Here is a 26,625-nt window from a genome sequence, read left to right on the forward strand (position 1 = left end):
CGAGGAACCAGGTTCAAGACCCTGAGGTCGCCAGCTTGAGCGCCGGCTCATCTGGTTTGAACAAAAGCTCACCAGCTTGGACCCAAGGTCGCTGGCTCGAGCAAGGGGTTACTCGGTCTGCTGAAGGCCCGTGGTCAAGACACATATGAGGAAGCAATCAATGAACAACTAAGGTGGCGCAAAGGGCAACGAAAAACTAATGATTGATGCTTCTCATCTCTCTCCGTTCCTGTCTGTCCATGTCTATCCCTCTTTCTGACTCTCTGTCTCTGTAAAAAAAAAAAAAAAAAAAAAAAGATCAAGTGTAACCTGACCTGTGGTGGTGTAGTGGATAAAGTGTCGACCTAGAATGCTGAGGTCACCAGTTCGAGACCCTGGGCTTGCCTGGTCAAGATACATTTGGGAGTTGATGCTTTCTGCCACTCTCCCCTTCTCTCTCCTCTCTAAAATAAATAAATAGGCCAGTGGTTCTCAAAGTGTGTGTGCCAGGGCGCACTGGTATGCCCTAGAAGATTTCCAGGTGTGCCCTATGGTATTCCAGAGAAATATGTGCCTGTTGGAGACCAAAAAACCAACAGGGTTTTGGAGTTTAAATTTTGGGGGGACAGAGGTGTGGGGAAATGGCTGTAAACTGACAGTCTGCCCATCCCCCCCACCTCACTTGCCTGATTAGGTTGCAAAAGGCTGTTAAGCTGTGGTGCTGGATTGTTTACACTACCCCCCATGTTCCCGGGAAAGACTGGAGGCAAGTTTCTTCTATCCTTTGTTTGGTGTAAAGTTAAGACGATATGTATGCTGGGGGTTTGGGATTGATGAGTAAACATAAGGAATTGTCTCTTGAAGCCTTTTGGATTTCTATAAAAGAAGAATATGTGGCAATATCTAAAAAAGCTTTGAACATTTTACTACAATTTTCAACACCCTATTTATGTGAATTCGGATTTTCTACCCTCAACACAAGAGTAAAAAGAGAGGAATTCTTCAATGTGTTGACAAGGAAATGAGAATTTGCCTTTCAAATATATGCCCAAACATTGAAGAAATCACTAGGACATGTCAGGCTCATGTTTCTCATAAACACAAGAATGAAAAAACTTAACACATTTGCGCCAGGACCTGCCGAATTTACTAAATCTTAATAAGAATGTATCTATATATATAATATTTATATAAAAAGAGAACTTTTTTGTCTTTATTTTTTAACCTCTCTTTTTTATTAATTCTAAAAAGCACAACTCAAAAAATGTAACATAAAAATGTTTTTTAATGTCAGAATAAATTTAATTTTGTCGTATTTATTTTGTTTAATTACCATAAAAGCACGCTTAGACTTTATATTTTTTCTTTAATATTTGACTTAATTATTATAACATATTTCTTAGAAATTTGATGTGCCCTGACTTCAAAAAGTTTGAGAACAACTGAAATAGGTCCTGGCTGGTTGGCTCAGCAGTAGAGCGTCGGCCTGGCATTTGGAAGTCCCTGGTTCTATTCCATGGCCTGAGCACACAGGAGAGGTGCTCATCTACTTCTCCACCCTTCCCCCTCTCCTTTCTCTCTCTCTCTCTCTTCCCCTCCCACAGCCAAGGCTCCATTGGAGCAAACTTGGCCTGGGTGCTGAGGACGGCTCCATAGCCTCCGCAGAGCAAACTTGGCCTGGGTGCTGAGGACGGCTCCATAGCCTCCGCCTTAAGTGCTAAAATGGCTCCAATTGCAGCAGAGCAACGCCCCAGAGGGGCCGAGCATCGCCCCTGGTGGGCATGCTGGGCAGATCCCAGTCAGGCGTATATAGGAGTCTGTCTCCCTGCCCCCCACTTCTCACTTCAGAAAAATTTAAAAAAAATTTTTTTTTTTTTTGTATTTTTCTGAAGCTGGAAACGGGGAGAGACAGTCAGACAGACTCCCGCATGCACCCGACCGGGATCCACCCGGCACGCCCACCAGGGGCGATGCTCTGCCCACCAGGGGGCAATGCTCTGCCCCTCCGGGGTGTCGCTCTGCCGCGACCAGAGCCACTCTAGCGCCTGGGGCAGAGGCCAAGGAGCCATCCCCAGTGCCCGGGCCATCCCTGCTCCAATGGAGCCTTGGCTGCGGGAGGGGAAGAGAGAGACAGAGAGGAAGGAGGGGGGGGTGGAGAAGCAAATGAGCGCCTCTCCTATGTGCCCTGGCCGGGAATCGAACCCAGGTCCCCCGCACGCCAGGCCGATGCTCTACCACTGAGCCAACCGGCCAGGGCCTAAAAATTTTTTAAAAATGAACAAGGCCCTGGCCGGTTGGCTCAGTGGTAGAGCATCTGCCTGGCATGTGGATATCCCGGGTTTGATTCCAGTCAGGACACACAGGAGAAGCAACCATTCCCCTCCCCCTTCTCTCCCTTCCTCTCCTGCAGCCATGGCTCAATTGGTTCAAGTGCATCAGCCCCAGGCACTGATGATGACTCTGTGGAGCCTCTGCTTCAGGTCCTAAAAATAGCTCGATTGCAAGCATGGCTCCAGATGGGTAGAGCAACAGCCCCAGATGGGGGTTGCTGGGTGGATCCCAGTGGGGGCACATACAGGAGTCTATCTCCCCTTCTCTTACTTGGGAAAGAAGGAAAAAAACAAAGATGAACAAATGGCCCTGGCCAGTTGGCTCAGTGGATAGACTATAGAGTATTGGCCAGGAATGTAGACCCAATTAGGGCACACATGAGGAATGACCATCTGCTTCTCTTCCCCTCCCTCTACCCTTTCTCTCTCTCTTACCCTCCCACACCCCGTGGCTTGATTGGTTCGAGCATTGAACCCAGGCACTGAGGATAGCTCAGTTAGTCTGAGTGCATCAACTTTGGGTGCTAAAAATTGCTTGGTTGATCAAGCATCGACCCCAGACAGGGGTTGCCAGGTGGGTCCCAGTCTGAGTGCATGCAGGAGTCTGTCTCTCTCTGTCTCCCCTCTGTTCATTAAAAAGTAATAATAATTCACACATGAATGAAAATGGAAAAATGGCCAACACCTGATTTCAGTCCCTATTTTCCACCTGCAATACTTAGGTTCATTTTGACCCCATGGGGAAAAACAAATAGTGTTTGACATGCAGAACTACCAGTAAGAGGAAAAAGAGGAAAAAAAATTTTTTTGTTGTTTTTTTGGGGGTTTTTTTTGTATTTTTCTGAAGTTAGAAATTGGAGAGACAGTCAGACAGACTCCCGCATGCACCCCACCGGGATCCACCCGGCACGCCCACCAGGGGGCAACGCTCTGCCCCTCCGGGGCGTCACTTTGTCGCGACCAGAGCCACTCTAGTGCCTGGGGCAGAGGCCAAGGAGCCATCCCCAGCGCCTGGGCCATCTCTGCTCCAGTGGAGCCTTGGCTGCGGGAGGGGAAGAGAGAGACAGAGAGGAAGGAGAGGGGGAGGGGTGGAGAAGCAGATGGGCGCTTCTCCTGTGTGCCCTGGTCGGAAATCGAACCCGGGACTTCCGCACGCCAGGCCGACCACTGAGCCAACCGGCCAGGGCAAAAAAATTTTTTTAAAGAATGAAATATTGGCCCTGGCCGGTTGGCTCAGTGGTAGAGCATCGGCCTGGCGTGCAGGAGTCCCGGGTTCGATTCCCGGCCAGGGCACACAGGAGAAGCGCCCATCTGCTTCTCCACCCCTCCCCCTCTCCTTCCTCTCTGTCTCTCTCTTCCCCTCCCGCAGCCAAGGCTCCACTGGAGCAGAGTTTGCCCGGGCCCTGAGGATGGCTCCATGGCCTCTGCCTCAGGCGCTAGAATGGCTCTGATTGCGGCAGAGCATTGCCCCCTGGTGGGCATGCTGGGTGGATCCCAGTTGGGCGCATGCGGGAGTCTTTCTGACTGCCTCCCCGTTTCCAACTTCGGAAAAATACAAAAAAAAAAAAAAAAGAATGAAATATTGGGCCCTGGTCAGTTGGTTTAGTGGTAGAGCATTGGTCTGGCATGTGTATGTTCCAGGTTCGATTCCCATTCAGGACACAAAGGAAAGGCATCCATCTGCTTCTCTACCCCTCCCCCATCTCACTTCTATCTCTCTTTCCCTCTCCTGCAGCCATGGCTCAAAGGGAGTGAGTTGGCCCCTGGTGCTGAGGATGACTCCATGGCCTCACCTCAGGCGCTAAAAAATGGCTCTGGTTGCAATGGAGCAGGGGCCCCAGATGGGCAGAGTATCTCCCCCTAATGTGTTTGCCTGGTGGATCCCGATCAGGACACATGCGGGAGTCTAGCTCTGTCTCCCCTCCTCTCACTGAATTAAAAAAAAAAAAAAAAAAAAAAAAGAATGAAATGTTTCCTATCACAGTGGATTCTTAAGCACATTCTTTATGTATGCAGTGTGCTAGCTGGAGGTCTTTTGTTATAATTGTTTAACATTTGGCACGGGTGGCATACATGTTGGTGTCTTCAAAACGGCTAACGAGATATGCCTCCTGCGAAGCACCATTAGCTGCACTCTGGAAGCACAGACCTGTTTTGAAATCTTGAACAATTTCTCACACCAGACTTTGGAAAGGAAGTTTGTGAATCAGAAGGTCAATGGACTTCTGATAACATCTAATTTCATGGAGTGCCTTGGTACCTGGCCTGTAATGGGGAGGTTTCTTCATTCCTCCAGTAGAGGGCAGACTCTTGTGAGCAGCTTTGGTAGCCAGTTACTGCCTCAGTGCTTTATCATCAGTCAATTGGTGGGCAGTCTGCTTAGTATGAGCCATGCTGGTATAAACCAGCAGTTTTCAACCTTTTTCTCCTCATGGCACACATAAGCTGATGACTAAAATTCTGCAGCACAGCAAAAAATACATTTTTGGCAGAACTGACTAAAAAAATAGGTATAATTTTGATTCATTCATACCGGACAGCTATTGTTATCTTGGCTGGTGTCATTTTTTTTTTACTTGACAGTCTAAGAGAAAAGAGGTCAGTGCCCCTGACTAAACATTCAGGTATTGTATGTTTTAAAAATGCTTGTGGCACACCAGTTGAAAATCGCTGGTTTAGAGACCTCCGTACTTACCCCCTTTCCTCTCGGCTAGAACTCTGCAAGCTAGAGGCAGAACAAGCATTAGAAAGTGACAACCTATAGAATATTTTAAAACATTTTTATATAGCACATTTTTTGCATTTTGGAGCTACTTTATTCTTCATAACTGATTTGGTACTTTTTTTTTTTTTCCATTTCAGATTTTAGTCAAGTTCCTTATGTCTTCCCCTGAAATTGCTTCCCTCTCATGGGGGCAAATGAAAGTACAAGGCTCTACTAAAACCTATAAGGACTGCAAAGTGTGGCCAGGGGGAAGTCGGGCTTGGGATTGGAGAGAAACAGGAACTGAGGTAAGCTATTAGTGTTTGGTTGACACTGAATAAGATTGACCAAGTGATTTTCAATCTCCTAAACTATAATGACCAGTAGAAAGTAACTCACTTTCTCTCATTCCCTCACTCCCTTCCTCTCCTTGAGATATAATTGAAGTGTGCAATTCAGTGGAGTCTTTCTTTTTTTTTTCCTTTTTATATTTTTCTGAAGCTGGAAATAGGGAGGCAGTCAGACAGACTCCCGCTTGCGCCTGACCAGGATCCACCCGGCATGCCCACCAGGGGGCGATGCTCTGGGGTGTCACTCTGCTGCAACCAGAGCCATTCTAGCACCTGAGGCAGAGGCCATGGAGCCATCCTCAGCGCCTGGGCCAACTTTGCTCCAATGGAGCCTCGGCTGCAGGAGGGGAAGAGAGAGACAGAGAGAAAGGAAAGGGGGAGGGGTGGAGAAGCAGATGGGCGCTTCTTCTGTGTGCCCTGGCCGGGAATCGAAACCAGGACTCCTGCACGCCAGGCCGACGCTCTACCATTGAGCCAACCGGCCAGAGCCCTTCAGTGGAGTCTTTATTGTCATAAACTTGTGTGACAGTTACCACTTCTAACTCCAGAATATACTATCACCCCAAAAGGAATCCCCATAACCATTAGCAGTAACTGCCCATTCTTCCCCTCTCCCAACTACTAATCTACTTTCTATTGCTGTAGCTGTAGCTGTGTCTATTCTAGACATTCTATATAAATGGAATTATTCAATTCTCTCAATATACCTAGGATTAGAAAGCGTGTTTCATATGATAACTTTATGTTTAACCTTTTGAGGAATTGCCAGACTGCTTTCCACAGCAGCTCCACCATTTTATATCTTAGATCTTAGGAATGTTTACCATTTTCAATCTTTCTAAATCTCTCCACACCAGCACTTATTATTGTTTGTTTTGTTTTTATTATACCCATCTAGTGGGTGTGAAGTCTCACTGTGGTTTGAATTTGCATTTCCCTTGTACTGCTCTTCCTCCAGTATTCTCAGTGTGGAATGCCCAAGGTAGAGTATCCATTCCATGAGGGGAGCTTGGGAGAAACAAGGGAGGCCCTACCTCTCAACCACACTCAGTTGGGACTTAGCCCCACAAAAGACAGCTGGGGGCAGGACATGGAAGAATAAAGTCCTGTTCCTCCCAGGAAGAAATCTTCTCAGCTGGGAGATGAGAAGAGAAATAGCCCTATGTTCTTGGCTATAACAGTCTGGAGGGAAGTCTTCACCTCATTGATCTGGGAGTGGGGAGGGAGGCAGCAGGCTTTCTTTATTTTTTTTATTTAGAAATTAAATTTAATGGAGTGACATTGATCAATAATAGTATATAGGTTTCAGGTAAACATTTCTATAACATTTGAACTGTTGATTGTGTTGTGTGCCCATCACCCAAAGTCAAATCATTTTCTATCACTATTTTCGTCCCTCTTTACTCCCTCCCTCCTGTCCCCCACCCCCAGTAACTACTTCACTTTTATCTATGTCCATGAGTCTGTTTTACAACCCACCCATGTGTGGAATCATATAGTTCTTAGCTTTTTCTGATTTACTTATTTCACTTAGTATAATGTTCTCAAGGTTCATCCATATTGTTGTAAATGGCAATAAAACATCATTTCTTACGGCTGAGTAGTATTCCATTGTATATATGTACTGTATCTTCTTTATCCAGTCCCCTTTATCAAGGGACTTTCATTGTTTTCAATGCCTTGGTCACCATGAATAATACTGCAACGAACATGGGGGTGCATGTGTCTTTGCATACCAATGTTTTCAAGTTTTTAGGTAGATACCTAGTAGATGGGTTGCTGTGTCATATGGTAATTCTGTTCTTAATTTTTTGAGGAACCACCATACTTTCTTCCGTAATGGCTATACCAGTTTACATTCCCACTGACAATGAATGAGGGTTTCTTTTTCTCCACAGTCTTTCCAACACTTGTTATTTCCTGTCTTGTTGATAATAGCCAATCTAACAGGTGTGAGGTGGTATCTCATTGTAGTTTTGATTTTCATTTCTCTAATAGCTAGTGAAGATGAGCATCTTTTCATATATCTATTTGTTGTAGTCTTTCTTTAAATAACACAATATCTCATCTTTTCTATCAAATATTTATAGTTTTTTTGTGTGTGAGAGAGAGAGGGACAGACAGACAGGAAGAGGAGAGATGTGAAGCATCAAAATTTTGTTGCAGCACCTTAGTTGTTCATTGATTGCTTTCTCATTTGTGCCTTGATGGGGGGGTTTATAGCCAAGACAGGGACCCTTACTCAAGCCAGCGACCTTGGGCTCAAGCCAGTGACTTTGGGCTTGAAGCCAGCGACCTTTAGGCTCAAGCCAGTAATATGAGGTTATGTCTATGATCCCATACTCAATCCAGCAAACACCAACCCCACCCCCACCCCCTGCTCAAGCTGGTGAGCCCACGCTGAAGCCAGTGAACTTGAGGTTTCAAACTTGGATCCTCTGCATCCCAGTCCTACACTCTATCCACACTGTGCCACCACCTGGTCAGGGTATAGATATTCTTTATTAGATGTGTCCTCAGTTGCTGTTTGCTCTTATGATCATATCCAAAGCCTTTGAATGATGTTCTTTTTTTTTTTCCTCTTTTTATTGTTGTTACCAATTGGTTGGTTTTGGTTTCTTTTAATAATTTTTACCTAAGAGCATCTTCATAACTCTAATGACAAAAAGTTGATTCTATCTGGGTCAGGTATCTCAGTTTGTCAGAGCATTGTCCCAATACACCAAGGTTGCAGGTTCAGTCCCCAGTCAGGGCACATTCAAGGATCGACCAATAGGTCTGTGGGTGAGTGGATGAGTGGGTCAGTTTTTTTTTCTCTCTCTCTCTCTAATCAATAAATAATTTTTTTAAGTTAATCCTTCAGGATTTTTTTATTTTATAGCTATTTTTAAATTTTTTATTCATTGACTTCTAGATAGAGAGGAAGGAAGAGAGAAAGAGAGAGACAGAAACATCAATCTGTTTCTGTATGTACCCTGACCAGGGATTGAACTTGAAACCTTTGCATATCAAGACAACGCTCTAACTAACTGAGCAACCGGCCAGGATGATCCTTCAGTTTTGAAGGATAGTGTTTCTGGATATAGAATTCCTGTTACACAGTTATTTTCTTCTTTTTTTTTTTTTACAGATTTTTATTTATTGATTTTTAGAGAGGAGGGAGAAGGAGAAGGCAAGAAGCATCAACTCATGGTTGCTTCACTTTAGTTGTGCATTGCCAATATTTCTTCAAATATTTTTCTGCCCCTTTTCTCTCTCTCCTCTCTTTAATTTCCATTATGAGTATAATGATGGGTTTTACCTGTTCCACAGGTCTCTGAAGCTCTCTTAATCATCTTCATTCTTATTTCTTTCCTTTTTCTCAGGTTAGAACATCTCAATTGACCTATTTTTCAGATTTGCTGGTTATTACTTGCTGTTGAGCCCCTTTAGTAAAATTTTTATTTTAGTTACTGTACTTTTCAACTCCACTTCTATTTGGTTTTTTAAAATAATTTCTATCTCTTCATTGATATTCTTTATTTGGTGAGATACTGCTCTCATATCTTCCTTTAGTTCTTTGGGTATGGTTTTTTAAACAATAATTGGACAGAGGTTTTCTTACCTTCCTGAAATTAATAGGTGGTTTTTGTTTGGGTTTTTTATTTTTATTTTTTATTTATTTATTTTTTTTACAGAGACAGAGCAAGAGTCAGAGAGAGGGATAGATAGGGACAGACAGACAGGAACACAGAGATGAGAAGCATCAATCATCAGTTTTTCGTTGTGGCACTTTAGTTGTTCATTGATTGCTTTCTCATATGTGCCTTGACCATGGGGCTACAGTAGACCAAGTGACCCCTTGCCAGCAACCCTGGGTCCAAGCTGGTGAGCTTTGCTCAAACCAGATGAGCCCGTGCTCAAGCTGGTGACCTCGGGGTCTTTTTTTTTTTTTTTTTTTTTTTTTTTTTTTTTTCATTTTTCTGAAGCTGGAAACAGGGAGAGACAGTCAGACAGACTCCCGCATGCGCCCGGCCGGGATCCACCCGGCACGCCCACCATGGGCGGTGCTCTGCCCCCCAGGGGGCGATGCTCTGCCCATCCTGGGCGTCGCCATATTGCGACCAGAGCCACTCTAGCGCCTGAGGCAGAGGCCACAGAGCCAACCCCAGCGCCCGGGCCATCGTTGCTCCAATGGAGCCTTGGCTGCGGGAGGGGAAGAGAGAGACAGAGAGGAAAGCGCGGCGGAGGGGTGGAGAAGCAAATGGGCGCTTCTCCTATGTGCCCTGGCCGGGAATCGAACCTGGGTCCTCCGCACGCTAGGCCGATGCTCTACCGCTGAGCCAACCGGCCAGGGCGACCTCGGGGTCTTGAACCTGGGTCCTCCACATCCCAGTCCGACGCTCTATCCAGTGCGCCACCGCCTGGTCAGGCTTTTAAAATTTTTTTTACAATGTGGAGTACACAGTCAATACTCAGCCAGGCAGTTTAAAACTGCTGCTTCTTGTTTATGCAGAGCCTCAAGTTTAGCCCGAGGTATGATTTTATGGCTTCCTTATATCATTCCTGAGCATGTGTACAAGCCTAGAGATGCATATAATACATATGGCTCTTTCAATATCAAGATTCATAAAAGATCTTTTCAAAGCCCCTATGGTCATATCATTTTCCAGTTTTTCCTTTTAAATTTGTTATTTAACCTCTGTATGCCTATTTTCTACTATTATCTACTGCTTCAGGCAGCTGCACTGTTAAACAATTTTCTCTGACTTTTTTCAAACTTCTCTGTGGGTAGAGAGGAGGCAGTTTGCAATGGCAAGCTCCAGGTCAGATAAAATAAAAACAGATTGAGTAAGGTCTTCCAGGTCAAATAATGACAGTTCTCTGGGAATGTGGATTTGAAGGAATTTTAATCCATTATTTACTGTGATTGCAGGTTATTGTTTTTCAAGGCTACCACAGAACTGAGAATGGTGTGGATTGGAATAGGGCAAGCTAAAACTGCATGTAGCCCACATTTTAGTCATTTTTCTTTAATAAACACACCATGAATTTCTGGGAAACTTGGTTAATTTCCATATGCAGAAAAAGTTGATTCTATTTTTGCCAGTATTCTCATTGCTTTTCTGGAGGAGATGATTTACAGATAGTCTTAATAAACATTTTTATTGACATCACTCAGATTCATACTTTTTGAGTGGTGTGCTAGATGTGGCTTTCACTGGCTCATGAGAACTGATCCTTAATTTTTCAGGAATGTTTTTTTTCATTGAGAGTAGGGGCGGTAGACAGACTCCCACATGTGCCTTGATCGGGATCCACCCAGCAACCCCCGTCTGGGGCCAGTGCTCAAATCAACCGAACTGTCCACTCGGACCAACCGAGTTATCCTCAGCACCCATGGCTGATAATCAAACCAATCAAGCCACTGGCTGTGAGAGGAGAAGATAGAGAAGGGGAGAGGAAGGGGAAGAGAAGCAAATGGTATGGTCACTTCTCATGTATGCCCAGGAATTGAACCCAGGATTTCTGCACGGCTGGTAGACACTCTATCCATTCAGCCAACTGGCCAGGGCCCATCCTCATATAATCTTCTTTTTTTTTCTTACATTATATATTTTTTTCATTATTATTAATTTTAATGGGGTGACATTGATAAATCAGGGTACATATGTTCAGAGAAAACATCTCCAGGTTATTTTGACATTTGATTATGTTGCATACCTCTCACCCAAAGTCAAATTGTCTTCCATCACCATTACCTTCTATCTGGTTTTCTTTGTGCCCCTCCCCACCCCCAGATCCTCATATAATCTTAACAGAGTCTAAAGTTTTTGTCCTCACCTCAAAAGACTTTTCTCTCATCTCTTCCCTTCCATCTTACATGTTATTGTTATCCAATAACTTAGTTTCTTCAAAACTAGATTTTTTTTTATTTTTTTTTGTATTTTTCCGAAGCTGGAAACGGGAAGGCAGTCAGACAGACTCCTGCATGCGCCCAACCGGGATCCACCCGGTATGCCCACCAGGGGGCGATGCTCTGCCCATCTGGGGCATTGCTCTGTTGCAACCAGGGCCATTCTAGTGCCTGAGGCAGAGGCCATGGAGCCATGCTCAGCACCCGGGCCAACTTTGCTCCAATGGAACCTTGGCTGCGGGAGGGGAAGAGAGAGACAGGGAGGAAGGAGAGGGGGAAGGGTGGAGAAGCAGATGGGTGCTTCTCCTGTGTGCCCTGGCTGGGAATCGAACCCGGTACTCCTGCACTCCAGGCCGATGCTCTACCACTGAGCCAATCGGCCAGGGCTAGATATTTTATTATATTATTTATTTTATTAATATACTTTGTGTTTTAATTATTGCAATCAATGTTTGTTTATATTTACCCACGTGTATACCAGATTCCTAGCTTATTAATCTTTCTTGCAATTTAGATCTTTTGGGATCCATTTCTGTCTTTTTTAATTTTTTAATTAATATCCTTTACAAATTCCTTTTAGTGAGGATCTTTTGCTGAAGTTTCTCAGGTTTTGCTCATCTGAAAATATCCTCATTTAATTCTAATTTTTATTGGTCTTTTATGTTGATAGCAGTTTTTCCAGCAGTGTCAGTGGGACTTATCAGTGGTCTAACTTAGTCCTTCTTGACATTTGTCCTAACAAAGATTTATATTTGCTTGTTCTTGTCATTCTGCATTACTCTCAATTTGGGACTATAAGTTAATTTGTTGACTGAGGGCTTTGCAGACCAGCCTGATAGTGTACATTTGAACCCTAAACTGATGTGCAGGCAGGTTTGTGATTATACATTATCAGGGGATTTTTTCCCCCAACCAGAGCCCAGGCTGGGGCAGGCAGGTTTACTTGTCTTTTCCCTTTTCTAGTGGGTTGATTTTTTTTTTTTTTTTTTTGTCAATCCTTTCACTGAGGATGACTTTAAAAAGGGTACTTTGCATAATTTGGGAGGGGTATCAACTGTTTCAGCATCCACCTTGCTTCTGGTCTCTTGAATGTCTCATAAAACAGTGGTCTTGGCCCTGACCGGTTGGCTCAGTGGTAGAGCATCGGCCTGGCGTGCGGGGGACCCGGGTTCGATTCCCGGCCAGGGCACATAGGAAAAGCACCCATTTGCTTCTCCACCCCCCCCCCCTTCCTCTCTTCCCCTCCCGCAGCCAAGGCTCCATTGGAGCAAAGATGGCCCGGGCGCTGGGGATGGCTCCTTGGCCTCTGCCCCAGGCGCTAGAGTGACTCTGGTCGAGGCAGAGCTACGCCCCGGAGGGGCAGAGCATCGCCCCCTGGTGGGCAGAGCGTTGCCCCTGGTGGGCGTGCCGGGTGGATCCCGGTCGGGTGCATGCGGGAGTCTGTCTGACTGTCTCTCCCCGTTTCCAGCTTCAGAAAAGTGCAAAAAAAAAAAAAAAGAAAAAAGAAAAATACAAAAAAAAAAACAGTGGTCCCCTACCCCCGGGTCGCGAACCGGTACCGGTCCGCAGAGAAAAAATAAATAACTTACATTATTTCCATTTTATTTATATTTAAGTCTGAACGATGTTTTATTTTTAAAAAATGACCAGATTCCCTCTGTTACATCTGTCTAAGACTCACTCTTGACGCTTGTTTTGGTCACGTGATACATTTATCCATCCCACCCTAAAGGCTGGTCCGTGAAAATATTTTCTGACATTAAACCGGTCCGTGGCCCAAAAAAGGTTGGGGACCACTGTTGTAAAAGACTGTGAGAATGGCAAGTGCCCCACTGTTACTTTAGTATCAGTTCACCATTCTGATTTTAAACTCTCTTCACTTTTGGCCTCTGGGAATTTCTCTTTGTTATTGCTCGCTCAGCTATGCATTTCAAGGGATGTTAATTTTATCCAGCATTGGTAGTATTTTGTTTAAGTAAACTTTTCAGGTTTTATAATCTACCACATTGGTTTGCATAGTAAACACTCCTACCTACATAATCTCTGTTCATGCCTTAGTTTTGAACTGCATGCACTCATTGTTTTGAATGAGATACCTAGTTGTTTGTTAGCTGCCAACCTGGATCCTAAAGCAAAGAATACAGTATATTGGGAAAAGGAATGTTAGGGCATTGAGATACAGGAGGAACAGAATGAGATAAGGTTGAAGAATAAGAAGCCATAATACTTGTAAAACAAATGACCTCATTGTATTATTTCATAGGTTGATCCAATCCCATTGGCTTATTGTTTTTTGGGGTTTTTTTTTCTTTACAAAGACAGAGAGTCAGAGAGGGATAGATAGGGACAGACAGACAGGAATAGAGAGAGATGAGAAGCATCAATCATCAGTTTTTCGTGGCGACACCTTAGTTGTTTATCGATTGCTTTCCCATATGTGCCTTGACCATGGGCCTTCAGCAGACCGAGTAACCCCTTGCTCAAGTCAGCGACCTTGGGTCCAAGCTGGTGAACTTTGCTCAAATCAGATGAGCCCGCGCTTAAGCTGGTGACCTTGGGGTCTCAAACCTGGGTCCTCCTCATCCCAGTCTGATGCTCTATCCACTGCGCCACCGCCTGGTCAGGCCCCATTGGCTTATTGTAAGAGTATGGCTGAATTTACATTTTACTCAGTGGACAAGGCATAGCTACTTTAGACACTTACATAGGAGATGGATGTGTCTGACAAAGATCATCCAGACTAGGGGTTAAGATATACTGGAGTACCAACTTATGAGTGTGTCACATTGGAGTAATTGTTTTCCTCAGAAATGGATTTAACACTGTATATTGTATTTTTCCCATATAAGATTGTATTTTTTTTTTTTTTTTTTTGTATTTTTCTGAAGCTGGAAACGGGGAGAGACAGTCATACAGACTCCCGCATGCGCCCGACCAGGATCCACCCAGCACGCCCACCAGGGGCGACGCTCTGCCCACCAGGGGGCGATGCTCTGCCCCTCCGGGGTGTCGCTCTGCCGCGACCAGAGCCACTCTAGCGCCTGGGGCAGAGGCCAAGGAGCCATCCCCAGCGCCCAGGCCATCTTTGCTCCAATGGAGCCTTGGCTGCGGGAGGGGAAGAGAGAGACAGAGAGGATGGAGGGGACGGGGGTGGAGAAGCAAATGGGCGCTTTTCCTATGTGCCCTGGCCGGGAATCGAACCCGGGTCCCCTGCACGCCAGGCCGACGCTCTACCGCTGAGCCAACCGGCCAGGGCCTAAGATTGTATTATTAATATTACCATTAACCTTATTTTTTTATTTAAGCACAGAGAAGTATATACTTGGCAGACACAGAGCTAGAAAAACTGATAGCAAATAGTAAACCCAGATCAGATTCCAACTTTTTTCCCATTCCTTTCTACTATATCATGATTCTTCTTATAAACCTTGAGATTAAAACTTACAAAACTGTGAAGGTTCCATTGATGATAATAGAAAAATAGGAAATGGTTGCCATAAATTTAGTTTTTATCTCGTTAAGTTTCATTCATCAGCAAGATATATAAGGCAGTATTCTAGAACTAGCAAAGGTAAGGACTGGGATAAATGAGAGAAAAAGCTGAGGTGTTGATCTAGAGCTCATCTGTGTAGAGGCAGAAGGACATGGGATCAAAGCTAGTAAGCCTCAGAAACCTCATCTGTGAAATGGAGCCAGTACCATCTATCACATGGAGTTGACCTAAGGATTAATGTACTGTGCTGGATGTGGTATAGGCACACAATAAATGAAATTGTTATTGTTAAATTAGTAATAGTATAGATGGAAATGAGACAACAAATTTCAAAACTAGTGCCCTGGCCAGATAGCTTCGTTGGTTGGAGCATTGTCCCAAAGTGCAGAGGTTGCCAGTTGGATCCCTGGTCAGGGTACATACAGGAACAGATTGATGTCCCCCCCCACCCTTCCTCTCTCACTAAAAATCAATAAGTAAATGTTTTGATTTTTTTTTAAACTATTGAAGGTGAAATGGTAGGATAAAGTGATTTATTAGACTTAGCAGGTGAGAGAGAGTTCTTGCATAGATAGAAGGGTACATGGTGGTGCCATCCATTAAGATTGGGTATATCAGAGGAAAACATGTGTTTGGGGCAGAGGTAGGGTAGAAAAATGATTAATTCTTTTGAAATATATTGAGCTTGAAGTCATATCAAGGCATCTAGATAGAGATATCTATTAGAGTTTTAGATTCATAGATCTGGGGACTGTCATACTTTAAAACATTTTTTTTTTTTCTTCATTTTTTTTTTTTTTCATTTTTCTGAAGCTGGAAACGGGGAGAGACAGTCAGACAGACTCCCGCATGCGCCCGACCGGGATCCACCCGGCACGCCCACCAGGGGCTACGCTCTGCCCACCAGGGGGCGATAATCTGCCCATCCTGGGCGTCGCCATGTTGTGACCAGAGCCACTCTAGCGCCTGAGGCAGAGGCCACAGAGCCATCCCCAGCGCCCGGGCCATCTTTGCTCCAATGGAGCCTTGGCTGCGGGAGGGGAAGAGAGAGACAGAGAGGAAAGCGTGGCGGAGGGGTGGAGAAGCAAATGGGCGCTTCTCCTGTGTGCCCTGGCCGGGAATCGAACCCGGGTCCTCCGCACGCTAGGCCGACGTCTTTAAAACATTTTTTTAAAGGTATTTTATTATTATTATTTTTATTTTTATTTTTTTTGTATTTTTCCGAAGCTGGAAACGGGGAGGCAGTCAGACAGACTCCCACATGCGCCTGACTGGGATCCACCCGGCATGCTCACCAGGGGGCGATGCTCTGCCCATCTGGGGCATCACTCTGTTGCAACCACAGCCATTCTAGTGCCTGAGGCAGAGGCCATAGAGCTATCCTCAGCGCCCAGGCCAACTCTGCTCCAGTGGAGCCTTGGCTGTGGGAGGGGAAGAGAGAGACAGGGAGGAAGGAGAGGGGGAGGGGTGGAGAAGCAGATGGGTGCTTCTCCTGTGTGCCCTGGCCGGGAATCGAACCTGGACTCCTGCACGCCAGGCTGACGCTCTACCACTGAGCCAACCGGCCAGGGCCTAAAACATTTTTTTCTTTTTGTTTTTTAGAGAGAAAGAGAAGCATTAACTCATTGTTCCATTTAGTTATGTCATTTATTGCTTCTTATATGTGCCCTGACCTGGAATCAAACTGGCAACCTTGGGGTCAAACTGGTGCCCTCTGGTCAAGCCAGCGACCCCAGGCTCAAGCCTGTGACCCTGGGATTGAATCAGGGCGGCACTTGAGCCACTATACCAATGGCCAGGGCAGGAACTATTACATTTTAGCTGAGTAACCTTAACTTATTTAGCTTCACTATGCCTCAGTTTAATCATGTATAAAAGGAGAATACTAATGTCTGTTTGTCATGAGTTGATGTAAAACTAACACATGGGTTGGGAAGAATCAATTTTAAAAATGTATGCAACTTGCCTTGCTCATGCAAAAATTTATTCTTTTCTTTCTGTCAGTCAGTATTTCTCCATGTGATTCATGTATCTCTTGCATCGGAATCACCTAAAGTGCTTGTTTAAAATGCAGGTTCTGTGTCTCCCTCACTTTCCCCACCTACTGAATAGACTCCATGGGGTGGGGTTTGGAGAATGATGTACTTCATGAGGTTGCTTTGAATACCAAATGTGTCCATCTACCACAGTGCCTGTCACATAGTAGATACTTGATTAATTTTCTTCTCTTCCTGAGTTCCCTAGCACAATGCCTAGCACATAATAATGCTCAAGACTGTTAGTCCCCCCCCCATATTACTATAGAAATCACAAAATTGCTTCTTTGCTTACTATGAAAAGGACTAAAATTTTTTTAAATTTTTTATTAAAAATTTTAATTTATTGTTAATATGGATTCAAGTGTCCCACTAAATATAATACCCTTACCCCCAAACAGTGTACCCCCCACCAGCGTACAGAGTCCAGTCCCACTGACTCCCTCCCCTGCTTCCTTCTGGGATTTGCTGTCAAAAGGACTGAATCACTTCTTTAAAAAGAGTCTTAGACAAGCTGCGGGCTTCAGTGTAGACATGGCCATGTCCAAAAACCACACCATGCACAACCAGTCCCAAAAATGGTGCAGCAAAATCTCAAGATACAAATCTCTCAAGGAGGTAGACCCCAAGTTCCTGAAGAACATGTACTTTTCCAAAAAACACAACAAGAAGGGCCTGAAGAAGATGCAGACCAACAACGCCAAGGCCATGAGTGCACATGCCAAGGTTATCAAGGCACACATAAAGCCTAAGAAGGTCAAGCCCAAGATCACAAAGGGCGACAGCTGCAAGCTCAATCAGTATGCCTACATTGCTCACCCCAAGCTTAGGAAATGTGCTTATTCCTACATCACAAAGGGTCTTGGGCTCTGCTGGCTAAAGTACAAGGCCAAGGCTCAAACCACACTGTGGTTGCAGCTCAGGCTTAGATTTCCAAAGGTGCCCAGGCCCCCACAAAGGCTCCAGTGTAGAGATCTCTATCTGCCAGGGTGAGAAAAGGACTGGGCTGCAGTCTGCTAGGGGCTGGTGTCCTCCTGTGCTGTTTGTATGAATAAATCTGAGGTAGGAACTGTCAGTCAAAAAAAAAAAAAGCCTTAGAAATTAAACACTCTTTGTAGATCAGTGCTGCTTAATACTCAATCCTTGAAATAAGTGCCTGAGAGTGTTTAGGGAGTTATTTCTTGGGAGTACTTGCCACGAACCAGGGCAGCTAGTAATTTTAGGTCCTGAGTGGGAATGGCGTGGAATTAAGAAAATAGACTTAAAGAGAAATAGGATGGGATCAGGAGGCCTCTGCAAGCTGCTGGCAAGAACGGAGCGCATCTCCACGCCTAACCCTACTTTATTTATAGAGCAGAGAGAGTCATTAGCAAATCAATGATACTCTGAGCATATTTCCAAGGCAACCCAAGAATTCTACCAAGTGCAGAAAACCCCCACCATACATAACATCTTAACTTCACAAAACAAAAAATTGCCTCCAGTCTTTCTAAGGAACAGTGGGGATAGGACGAGTATAAACAATCCAGCACCACAGCTAACATGAAGGTGTGGGGAAAAAACAGCCTTTAGCAACTTCACTAAGCAAGCTTACTGCCAATTCCCCACACCTCTGTCCACCAAAAAATATAAGCTGTAAAGGCCCTGTTGGCTTTCGATCCCCAACAAGTACTATATTTGTTTATGCCATCAACTGATGGAGATTTTATCTCATTATTCTTTATGCTCTAAATATACTAAATAGATAGTAGTATAGTTCAGCTTTTTTTTTTTTTTTTCTTTTTAGCAACAATTTTTTCATCATGCTCTGAGAGGAAATTCTCAGTGGTCTTAGTGATGTAAACTAATCAGCATTTATTATCAGACTTGTAGATCCAACTGGAGCAGCTCTACTTCAAGCTGCAGACGGCAGCTTGGCTGGGTGGGCTCTGCTCTCTCTGCTTCTCATCCTCCTTGGACCACCAAGCTAGCCAGGATCTGTTCTTATGGTGATGTGTGAAGTTCACAAGCATAAGCCTCGCTGAACAAGTACATTTCAAGGCTTTGTTCACCCCAGGTTCACCAGCATTAATGGGGATAGAAGTATATTCTGCTCACAGTAAAATAGCAGGAGGAGTGAATATTTGCTGAACAATCATCCAAACTATCAAAATGGTCAGTTGCATATTGGACATCTGCATGGAGATGTTCTGTGGGCAACTTAAACTCAACATATCCAAAGCTGACTTTATTTCCTTTCCCTACCTCCCCACCTCCCAAATATCCAGGTACTCTCTTGTGTTCCTTGTCTCCATTAATGGTATCACTAGCCACAGTCACAATCAAGTGAAAGAGAAACAGAAGAGACAATTTTTATTTCTCCATTTTTCTCCCCCGCCACGTCTAATAAAGTACATTCGTTGATTCCCCCTGAGCAAAGCCTTTCAAATTTACTTACTCCTGCTCCTCAGTTCTCTCACCTAGACAATGGCATTGATCTCCTACCTGGTTCTGCTGCCTCTTATTCTACTTGTTTCATATCTGTCTTCTGTTATCATTTTTATTTTTTAATTTTTTTAATTATTTTTTTTTTTTGCATTTTTCTGAAGCTGGAAACAGGGAGAGACAGTCAGACAGACTCCCGCATGCGCCCGACCTGGATCCACCCGGCACGCCCACCATGGGGCAACGCTCTGCCCACCAGGGGGCGATGCTCTGCCCATCCTGGGCATCGCCATGTTGCAACCAGAGCCACTCTAGCGCCTGGGGCAGAGGCCAAGGAGCCATCCCCAGCGCCCGGGCCATCTTTGCTCCAATGGAGCCTTGGCTGCAGGAGGGGAAGAGAGAGACAGAGAGGAAGGTGCGGCGGAGGGGTGGAGAAGCAAATGGGCGCTTCTCCTGTGTGCCCTGGCCGGGAATCAAACCCGGGTCCTCCATACGCTAGGCCAATGCTCTACCGCTGAGCCAACCGGCCAGGGCCTGTTATCATTTTTAAAAGATAAAGTGGGTCATGTCTGCTCTGCATAGAAAAACTCAACAGCATTTCATAGACTTCAAAATTAAATGGGGCCCTGGCTGGTTGGCTCTGTGGTAGAGCGTCAGCCTGACTTGTGGAAGTCCTGGGTTCAATTCCCAGCCAGGGCACACAGGAGAAGCGTCCATCTGCTTCTCCACCCTTCCCCCTCTCCTTTCTCTTTATCTCTTTTCCCCTCCCTCAGCCAAGGCTTCATTGGAGCAAAGTTGACCTGGGTGCTGAGGATGGCTCCATGGCCTCCGCCTCAGATGCTAGAATGGGTCCAGTTGCAATGGAGCAATGGCCCAGATAGGCAGAGCATTGCTCCCTAGTGGGCATGCCAGGTGGATCCCAGTTGGGTGCATGCAGGAGTCTGTCTCTATGCCTCCCTGCTTCTCACTTAATAAAACTACAAAAAAGCCCCCCAAAATTAAATGGGATGTGCACGTTCTTTTTTATTTTTATTTTTTAATTCATTTTAGAGAGGCGAGGGAGAGACAGAGAGAGAGAGAGAGAGAGAGAGGAGAGACAGAGAGAGAGAAGGGGGGGGAGGAGCTGGAAGCATCAACTCCCATATGTGCCTTGACCAGGCAAGCCCAGGGTTTTGAACCGGCGACCTCAGCATTTCCAGGTCGACGCTTTATCCACTGCGCCACCACAGGTCAGGCACACGTTCTTTTTTTTATGATACAGTTCCAAATTATTCTTTTATTCTCGGCTCCTATATTTCATAACGTGCATCTGAAGACCTAGCTATTCCATACCAAATAACCAAATACTTACTGCCTTCCAGACTTAGCATGATCTTTCATTCAGTACCCTGTTGTTCCTTTGCTAAAACATTTCCTTTACTTGCAATGATATGTTTCCCTTTATACCTATTGAAATCTTATATATCCTTCAATTCCTAGCTTTTGTATTACCTCCTCTATGAAGCACTTCCTCATAATCCTTGTGAGAATTAGCTGCTTATTCCTTTCTCAGTATTTCTATAATACTTGCTACCTCTATTATAGCACTTAGCACAGATCAACTGTATTATAATGAATGTTTATTGATCTGCTTTCCTCACTAAGTGGTGAACTTCTCAAGGGCAAGGACTTTGCATTTTTTCCAGTGCCTATAAAGTAGGAAGGAGTTCAATGTATTTTTGCTGCATTGAATTTTTCATTGTAAATGTCATTAAACAAACTTTTAAAAGATCTTTTGTGCCCTGGCCGGCTGGCTCAGCGGTAGAGTATCGGCCTGGCGTGTGGAAATCCTGGGTTTGATTCTTGGTTAGGGCACACAGGAAAAGCACCCATCTGCTTCTTTCTTTTTTTTTATTGATTGATTTTTAGATAGAGTGGAGAGAGAGAGAGAAAAAGGAGGGGAAGCAGGAAGCATCAACTTATAGTAGTTGCTTCCCGATGTGCCAGGCAAGCCCAGGGCCCCGAACCGGCAACCTCAGCGTTCCCCGGTGAAGCTTCATCCACTGCGCCACCACAGGTCAGGTCCATCTGCTTCTTTACCCTTCCCTCCTCCTTCCTCTCTGTCTCTCTCTTCCCCTCCAGCTATCAAGGCTATATTGGAGCAAAGTTGGCCCCCGGGTGCTGAGGACCGCACCATGGCCTCCACCTCAGGTGCTAGAATGGTTTGGGCAGCAATGGAGCAACACCCTAGATGGGCCGAGCACCCCCCTGGGGGGCATGTCGGGTGGATCCCAGTCGGGTGCTTGCGGGAGTCTGTCTGGCTGCCTCCCTGCTTTTAACTTTGGGAAAAGATAAAGAAATAAAAAAGAAAAAAAAATCTTTTCTGACATTTCTTCTGAGGTAGGTTAATGTGATTTTTTTTATTAGTTTAAAAGGAGAAAGGGCAGGCTTTATAGTGATTACAGAATGAAAATATCAAGAAAATTTATTGTTGCCTGACCTGTGGTGGCTCAGTAGAAAAAGCGCTGACCTGGAACTCTGAGGTTGCCAGTTTGAGACCCTAGGCTTGCCCAGTCAAGGCACACATGGGAGCTGATGCTTCCTGCCACTCCCCCTTCTCTCTCTCTCTCTCCCTCTCTCTCCCTCTCCCCCCTAAAATGAATAAAATCTTAAAAAAATAAAAGAAAAAGAAAATTTATTGTCTTTCAATGTCCTTGAAATAATAATTACTACTACCGCCCAAATTTTTACCCATTAATAAACAACTACTCAAAATAGCTGTTCCAGGTCACATAATATTTTTTGGAACCAAGTTTTGAACCTGAGTCTTACTCTAAAACCCATACTTTTCTACTGTTTCATACTGTCTTCACTCATTTCTATCCTAAAGCAATAACTGTCTTATTGGAGAAGGGTCTTCTATGTGGAAACATACATAGATCATTCATTTATATATCCTTTTGTTAGGCTGAAAGGGGTCAATATGGAAAATATAAGACGTGTAAAATTAAAAGAAAGTCATACTAGCCCTGGCTGATTAGCTCAGTCGGTTAGAGCATCCTCAAGAAACACCAAGTTTGCCTGACCTGTGGTGGCGCAGTGGATAAAGCGTCAACCTGGAAACGCTGAGGTTGCCGGTTCAAAACCCTGGGCTTGCCTGGTCAAGGCACATATGGGAGTTGATGCTTCCTGCTCCTCCACCCTTCTCTCTCTCCCTCTCTCTCTCTCTCTCTCTCTCTCTCTCCTCTCTATAATGAATAAATAAAATCTTTGAAAAAAAAAGAGATTAAAAAATATATAAAAATAAAATAAAATAAAAAAATAAATAAACTTTATAAGGTCATTTGCTGATGAAGAACTGATTTGGCTGAGAGTTCAACTAGATTTACACTGAAAAACTTACTAAATTATCTCTCTTGTTTGTCTGGTTTATGCAAAAATAAAAGAAAGTCAAGCTGGAAACGGGGTGAGACAGTCAGACTCCCGCATGCGCCTGACCAGGATCCACCCTGCACGCCCACCAGGGGGCGATGATCTACCCCTCCGGGGCATCGCTCTGTTGTGACCAGAGCCACTCTAGCGCCTGAGGCAGAAGCCAAGGAGCCATCCCCAGCGCCCGGGCCATCTTTGCTCCAATGGAGCCTCAGCTGCAGGAGGGGAGGAGAGAGACAGAGAGGAAGGAGAGGGGGAGGAGTGGAGAAGCAGATGGGCGCTTCTCCTGTGTGCCTTGGCCAGGAATCGAACCTGGGTCTTCTGCATGCCAGGCCGACGCTCCACCACTGAGCCAACCGGCCAGGGCCTAAAGTTTATTTTTTAAAAGTTTAATATAAAGAGAATATGAGAATGAGAGGATGTGTTATTTTAATGAATATATTAAATCTTTGCATAGGAAAAAAAAAAAAAAAAGAAACACCAAGTTTGCAGGTTCAATCCCAGGTTAGAGCACATACAGGAAGTGACCAATGAATGCACAACTAAATGGAACAACAAATGAGTGTTTCTCTCTCTCTCTCTCTCTTTTGGTCTCTCCTTCTCTGTGTCTCTAAGATCAATCAATAAAACAACAACAACAAGAAGCCAAACCAATAAGCAACCACCAAAGAGAACTAAAAGGCATGTGAAAACTTTATCCAACTTTTAATTTTGAAAAAATGTTAAAGTTAAAACACAACTATATGAGTAGTATGGTAAATATCCATATACCCTTTATCTACTTCCTCAAGTTGTTCACATTTTATTATATTTGTTTTCTCTCTCTAGAAAACACACACTCATACTCACACACACATTCACACACTTCTCCCGCAATTGAATAAGAGTAAATGGCAGCCTGACCTGTGGTGGCACAGTGGATAAAGCGTCGACCTGGAATGCTGAGGTCGCCAGTTCAAAACCCTGGGCTTGCCTGGTCAAGGCACATATGGGAGTTGATGCTTCCTGCTCCTCTCTCCCCCTTCTCTCTCTCTCTCTCTCTCTCTCTCTCTCTCTCTCTCTCTCTCTCTCTCTCCTCTCTAAAAAAATTAATAAAAGTAAAAAAAAAAAAAAGGAGTAAATGGCAGATCAGATTCCAGTCTTTCTTTCCTAAAGACATAGCCATTCTTATACATACATAGCTACATTATCATTGATACAAAAATATTATCTTATTAATATATAGTCTATCTTCAAATTTCCCCGAAGTTCCAAAACTATCCTAACTTATAACTGCTGTTGGTTTTGTGGTTTTATTTTTACATATAACATAGGCAATAGGTTTAAAGAACAGTTCTGACGGAGTTGTACTGTCAATCAGACTAGAGGTTCTTGGGCCCAGACAGTGCTACTTAAGGAAAGATGGATGAGCTGTTTCTAACCCTTTCTGCTTTTGTATTTGTTTGCTTTTGCTTTTGTTTATATTCATTTTCTAAACGTGGTTGATGTGGACAGCCTATATTGAACTCTTCTGTGTTGAACCTCTCACTCTTTTTTTTTTACTTTTGAAAAATTTAACAGATTGGGGGAAAAATAGAAGAAAATTTTCAGGTGATTGAGTAAGGAAATATATATATGTATACTAACCTCTATCTATTTATCTATCTATCTATTCAATACTTGTGTTCTGTCACCTTTGCTTGTTTGTCTCTCTGTGGCACTTTCTCTTTCAATAATTATTTTGAGTGAGTCATTTGAAAGTAAATTCTAGACTTACCTACCATGACACTTGAACCGTAAATACTTCAGCATGTATCTACTAAAACAAAGGCATTCTGCTATATATAATCACAATTTTTCACACATGTTGACATGTTAAATAACATTGTAAGAAAGTTGAGATTGAGCCTGACCTGTGGTGACACAGTAGATAAAGCACTGTCCTGGAATGCTGAGGTTGCCGGTTCATTACCCTAGGCTTGCCCAGTCAAGGCACAAATGAGAAGCAACTATGAAGCAACTAGGAGTTGATTCTTTCTGTTCCTCTCTCTCTCTCCTCTCTAAAATAAATAAATAAAATCTTTTTTTTTAAGTCAACATTGAAATAACATTATATAACATCTACTCCATAGTCAAATTACAATTGTTACATTAAAATAATGTGTTATAGCTGGCTTACCTTTCCAATCCAAGATTCAATCAAGATATATGCATTTTGTTGTCTTTTTTCCCCTTTTTTTAATGTTCTATTTATTGATCATAGAGAGAGAGAGAAAAGGGAAGGAATGGGAAGTATCAACTCGCAGTAGTTGCTTCTCGTATGAGCCTTGACTGGGCAAGCTGGGGGTTTCAAACTGGCGACCTCAGCGTTCCAGGTCAACTACTGCACCACCACAGGTCAGGCATGTTTCTTTTTCCTTTTCCTTTTTACTTTTTTTTTTTTTTTAAGTGAGAGAGAGACAGACAGGCATGGAGAGAGATGAGAAGTGTCAGCTTGTAGTTGCAGCACTTTTAATTGTTCATTGATTGCTTCTCATATGTGCCTTGACGGGGGGCGGAGGAGCTCCAGCCGAGTCAGTGACCCCTTGCTCAAGCCAGTGATCTTGGGTTCAAGCCAGCAACTGTGGGATCATGCTGATGACCCCACACTCAAGCCAGCGAGCCCGAACTCAAGCTGCTGAGCCTGTGCTCAAGCCGGCGACCTCGTGGTTTTGAAACTGGGTCCTCTGCATCCTAGGTCTATACTCTACCTACTGCGCCATCACCAGTCAGGCTGTTGTCATGTTTTTTATTTCTTAACCTAAAACTAGTTCTCCCCATTTTTTTCTCTTTTATGACACAGATAATTCTGAAGTGTCTGAACCAATTGTTTTGTCAAATATTCACAATTCAGATTTACCTGATTTTTTTCTATCATGATTAGATTCAAATTCATCTTTTTTGGCAAGAATACTTTTGCCATTGCCAAGACAGGCAATTATGTCTTCAGTGCACTATATGTGGAGGCGCATAAAGTCAGTAAGTTTCATCACTTGGTTAAGGTGGTATCCACCAGATTTCTCCATTATGAAGGTACATGTTCCCATTTGTAATCAGTAAGTATCTCTAGAGTAATAATTTGAAATTTTGTGATTATCTTGTTCCCCAGCAAGCTTTTCATCCAGTGGTTTTAGCATTAACCATTTTGCTTGAATTTATTATTACATTAGTGGTTGCAAAAAGGTGATTTTTATAATTCTATCATTTCTTTTACATTCGTTAGCTAAATTCTTTTTTTTTTTTCTTTTTTACAGAGACAGAGAGAGAGAGAGAGTCAGAGAGAGGGATAGACAGGGACAGACAGACAGGAACGGAGAAAGATGAGAAGCATCAATCATCAGTTTTTCGTTGCGACACCTTAATTGTTCATTGATTGCTTTCTCATATGTGTCTTAACCGTGGGCCTTCAGCAGACTGAGTAACCCCTTGCTCGAGCCAGCGACCTTGGCTCCAACCTGGTGAGCTTTTGCTCAAACCAGATGAGCCCGCACTCAAACTGGCGACCTCAGGGTCTCGGACTCCGACGCTCTATCCACTGCACCACCGCCTGGTCAGGCCATTAGCTAGATTTTTCTGTGAAGAAGAGCTTTCCTTCTGACACCATTTTTATTATCACTATGGGCTCATGTTTTATTTTGTTATTGTTTATTTTATTGATTAAAGAAAGAGAGAGAGAGAGAGAGAAACATCCATCTGTTCCTGTATGTGCCCCGACTGGGGATTGAACTGGCAACCTTTGTGTTTCGGGACAAAGCTTTAACCAAGCAAGCTATCCAGCCAGGGCTCATGTTTTCTTTTTTAATTTAATATGTGCTATGTCTGAATGTGTGTGTCTTCCCTCAAAATTCATATGTTGAAATTCTAACACCTAAAGACCATGGTATGAGGAGGCGGGGCCTTTGAGAGGTGCTTAAGGCATGAGGGTGGAGTCCTCATTATGAGCTTAGTGCATTAGAGAAGAGACTTAAAATTTAAGATCCCTTC

At 44.0% G+C, this 26,625-nt stretch overlaps 1 protein-coding gene across 5 annotated transcripts in view; it reads left to right on the top strand.

Moving 5' to 3' along the window:
* The window catches only part of AAMDC (adipogenesis associated Mth938 domain containing), a 44,072-nt gene that overhangs the window by 3,258 nt on the left and 14,189 nt on the right, over positions 1-26,625 (top strand). For all 5 annotated transcript variants that reach the window (XM_066369214.1, XM_066369185.1, XM_066369223.1 and 2 more), the window contains exon 2: positions 5,172-5,321. In XM_066369214.1, the coding sequence (XP_066225311.1) occupies positions 5,190-5,321 (132 nt within the window). In that variant the 5' untranslated portion in view covers positions 5,172-5,189. The remainder of the gene's footprint in view (positions 1-5,171; positions 5,322-26,625) is intronic.

The sequence above is a fragment of the Saccopteryx leptura genome, chromosome 1 (genome assembly GCF_036850995.1).
Source record: "Saccopteryx leptura isolate mSacLep1 chromosome 1, mSacLep1_pri_phased_curated, whole genome shotgun sequence".
Taxonomy (NCBI): Eukaryota; Metazoa; Chordata; class Mammalia; order Chiroptera; family Emballonuridae; genus Saccopteryx; species Saccopteryx leptura.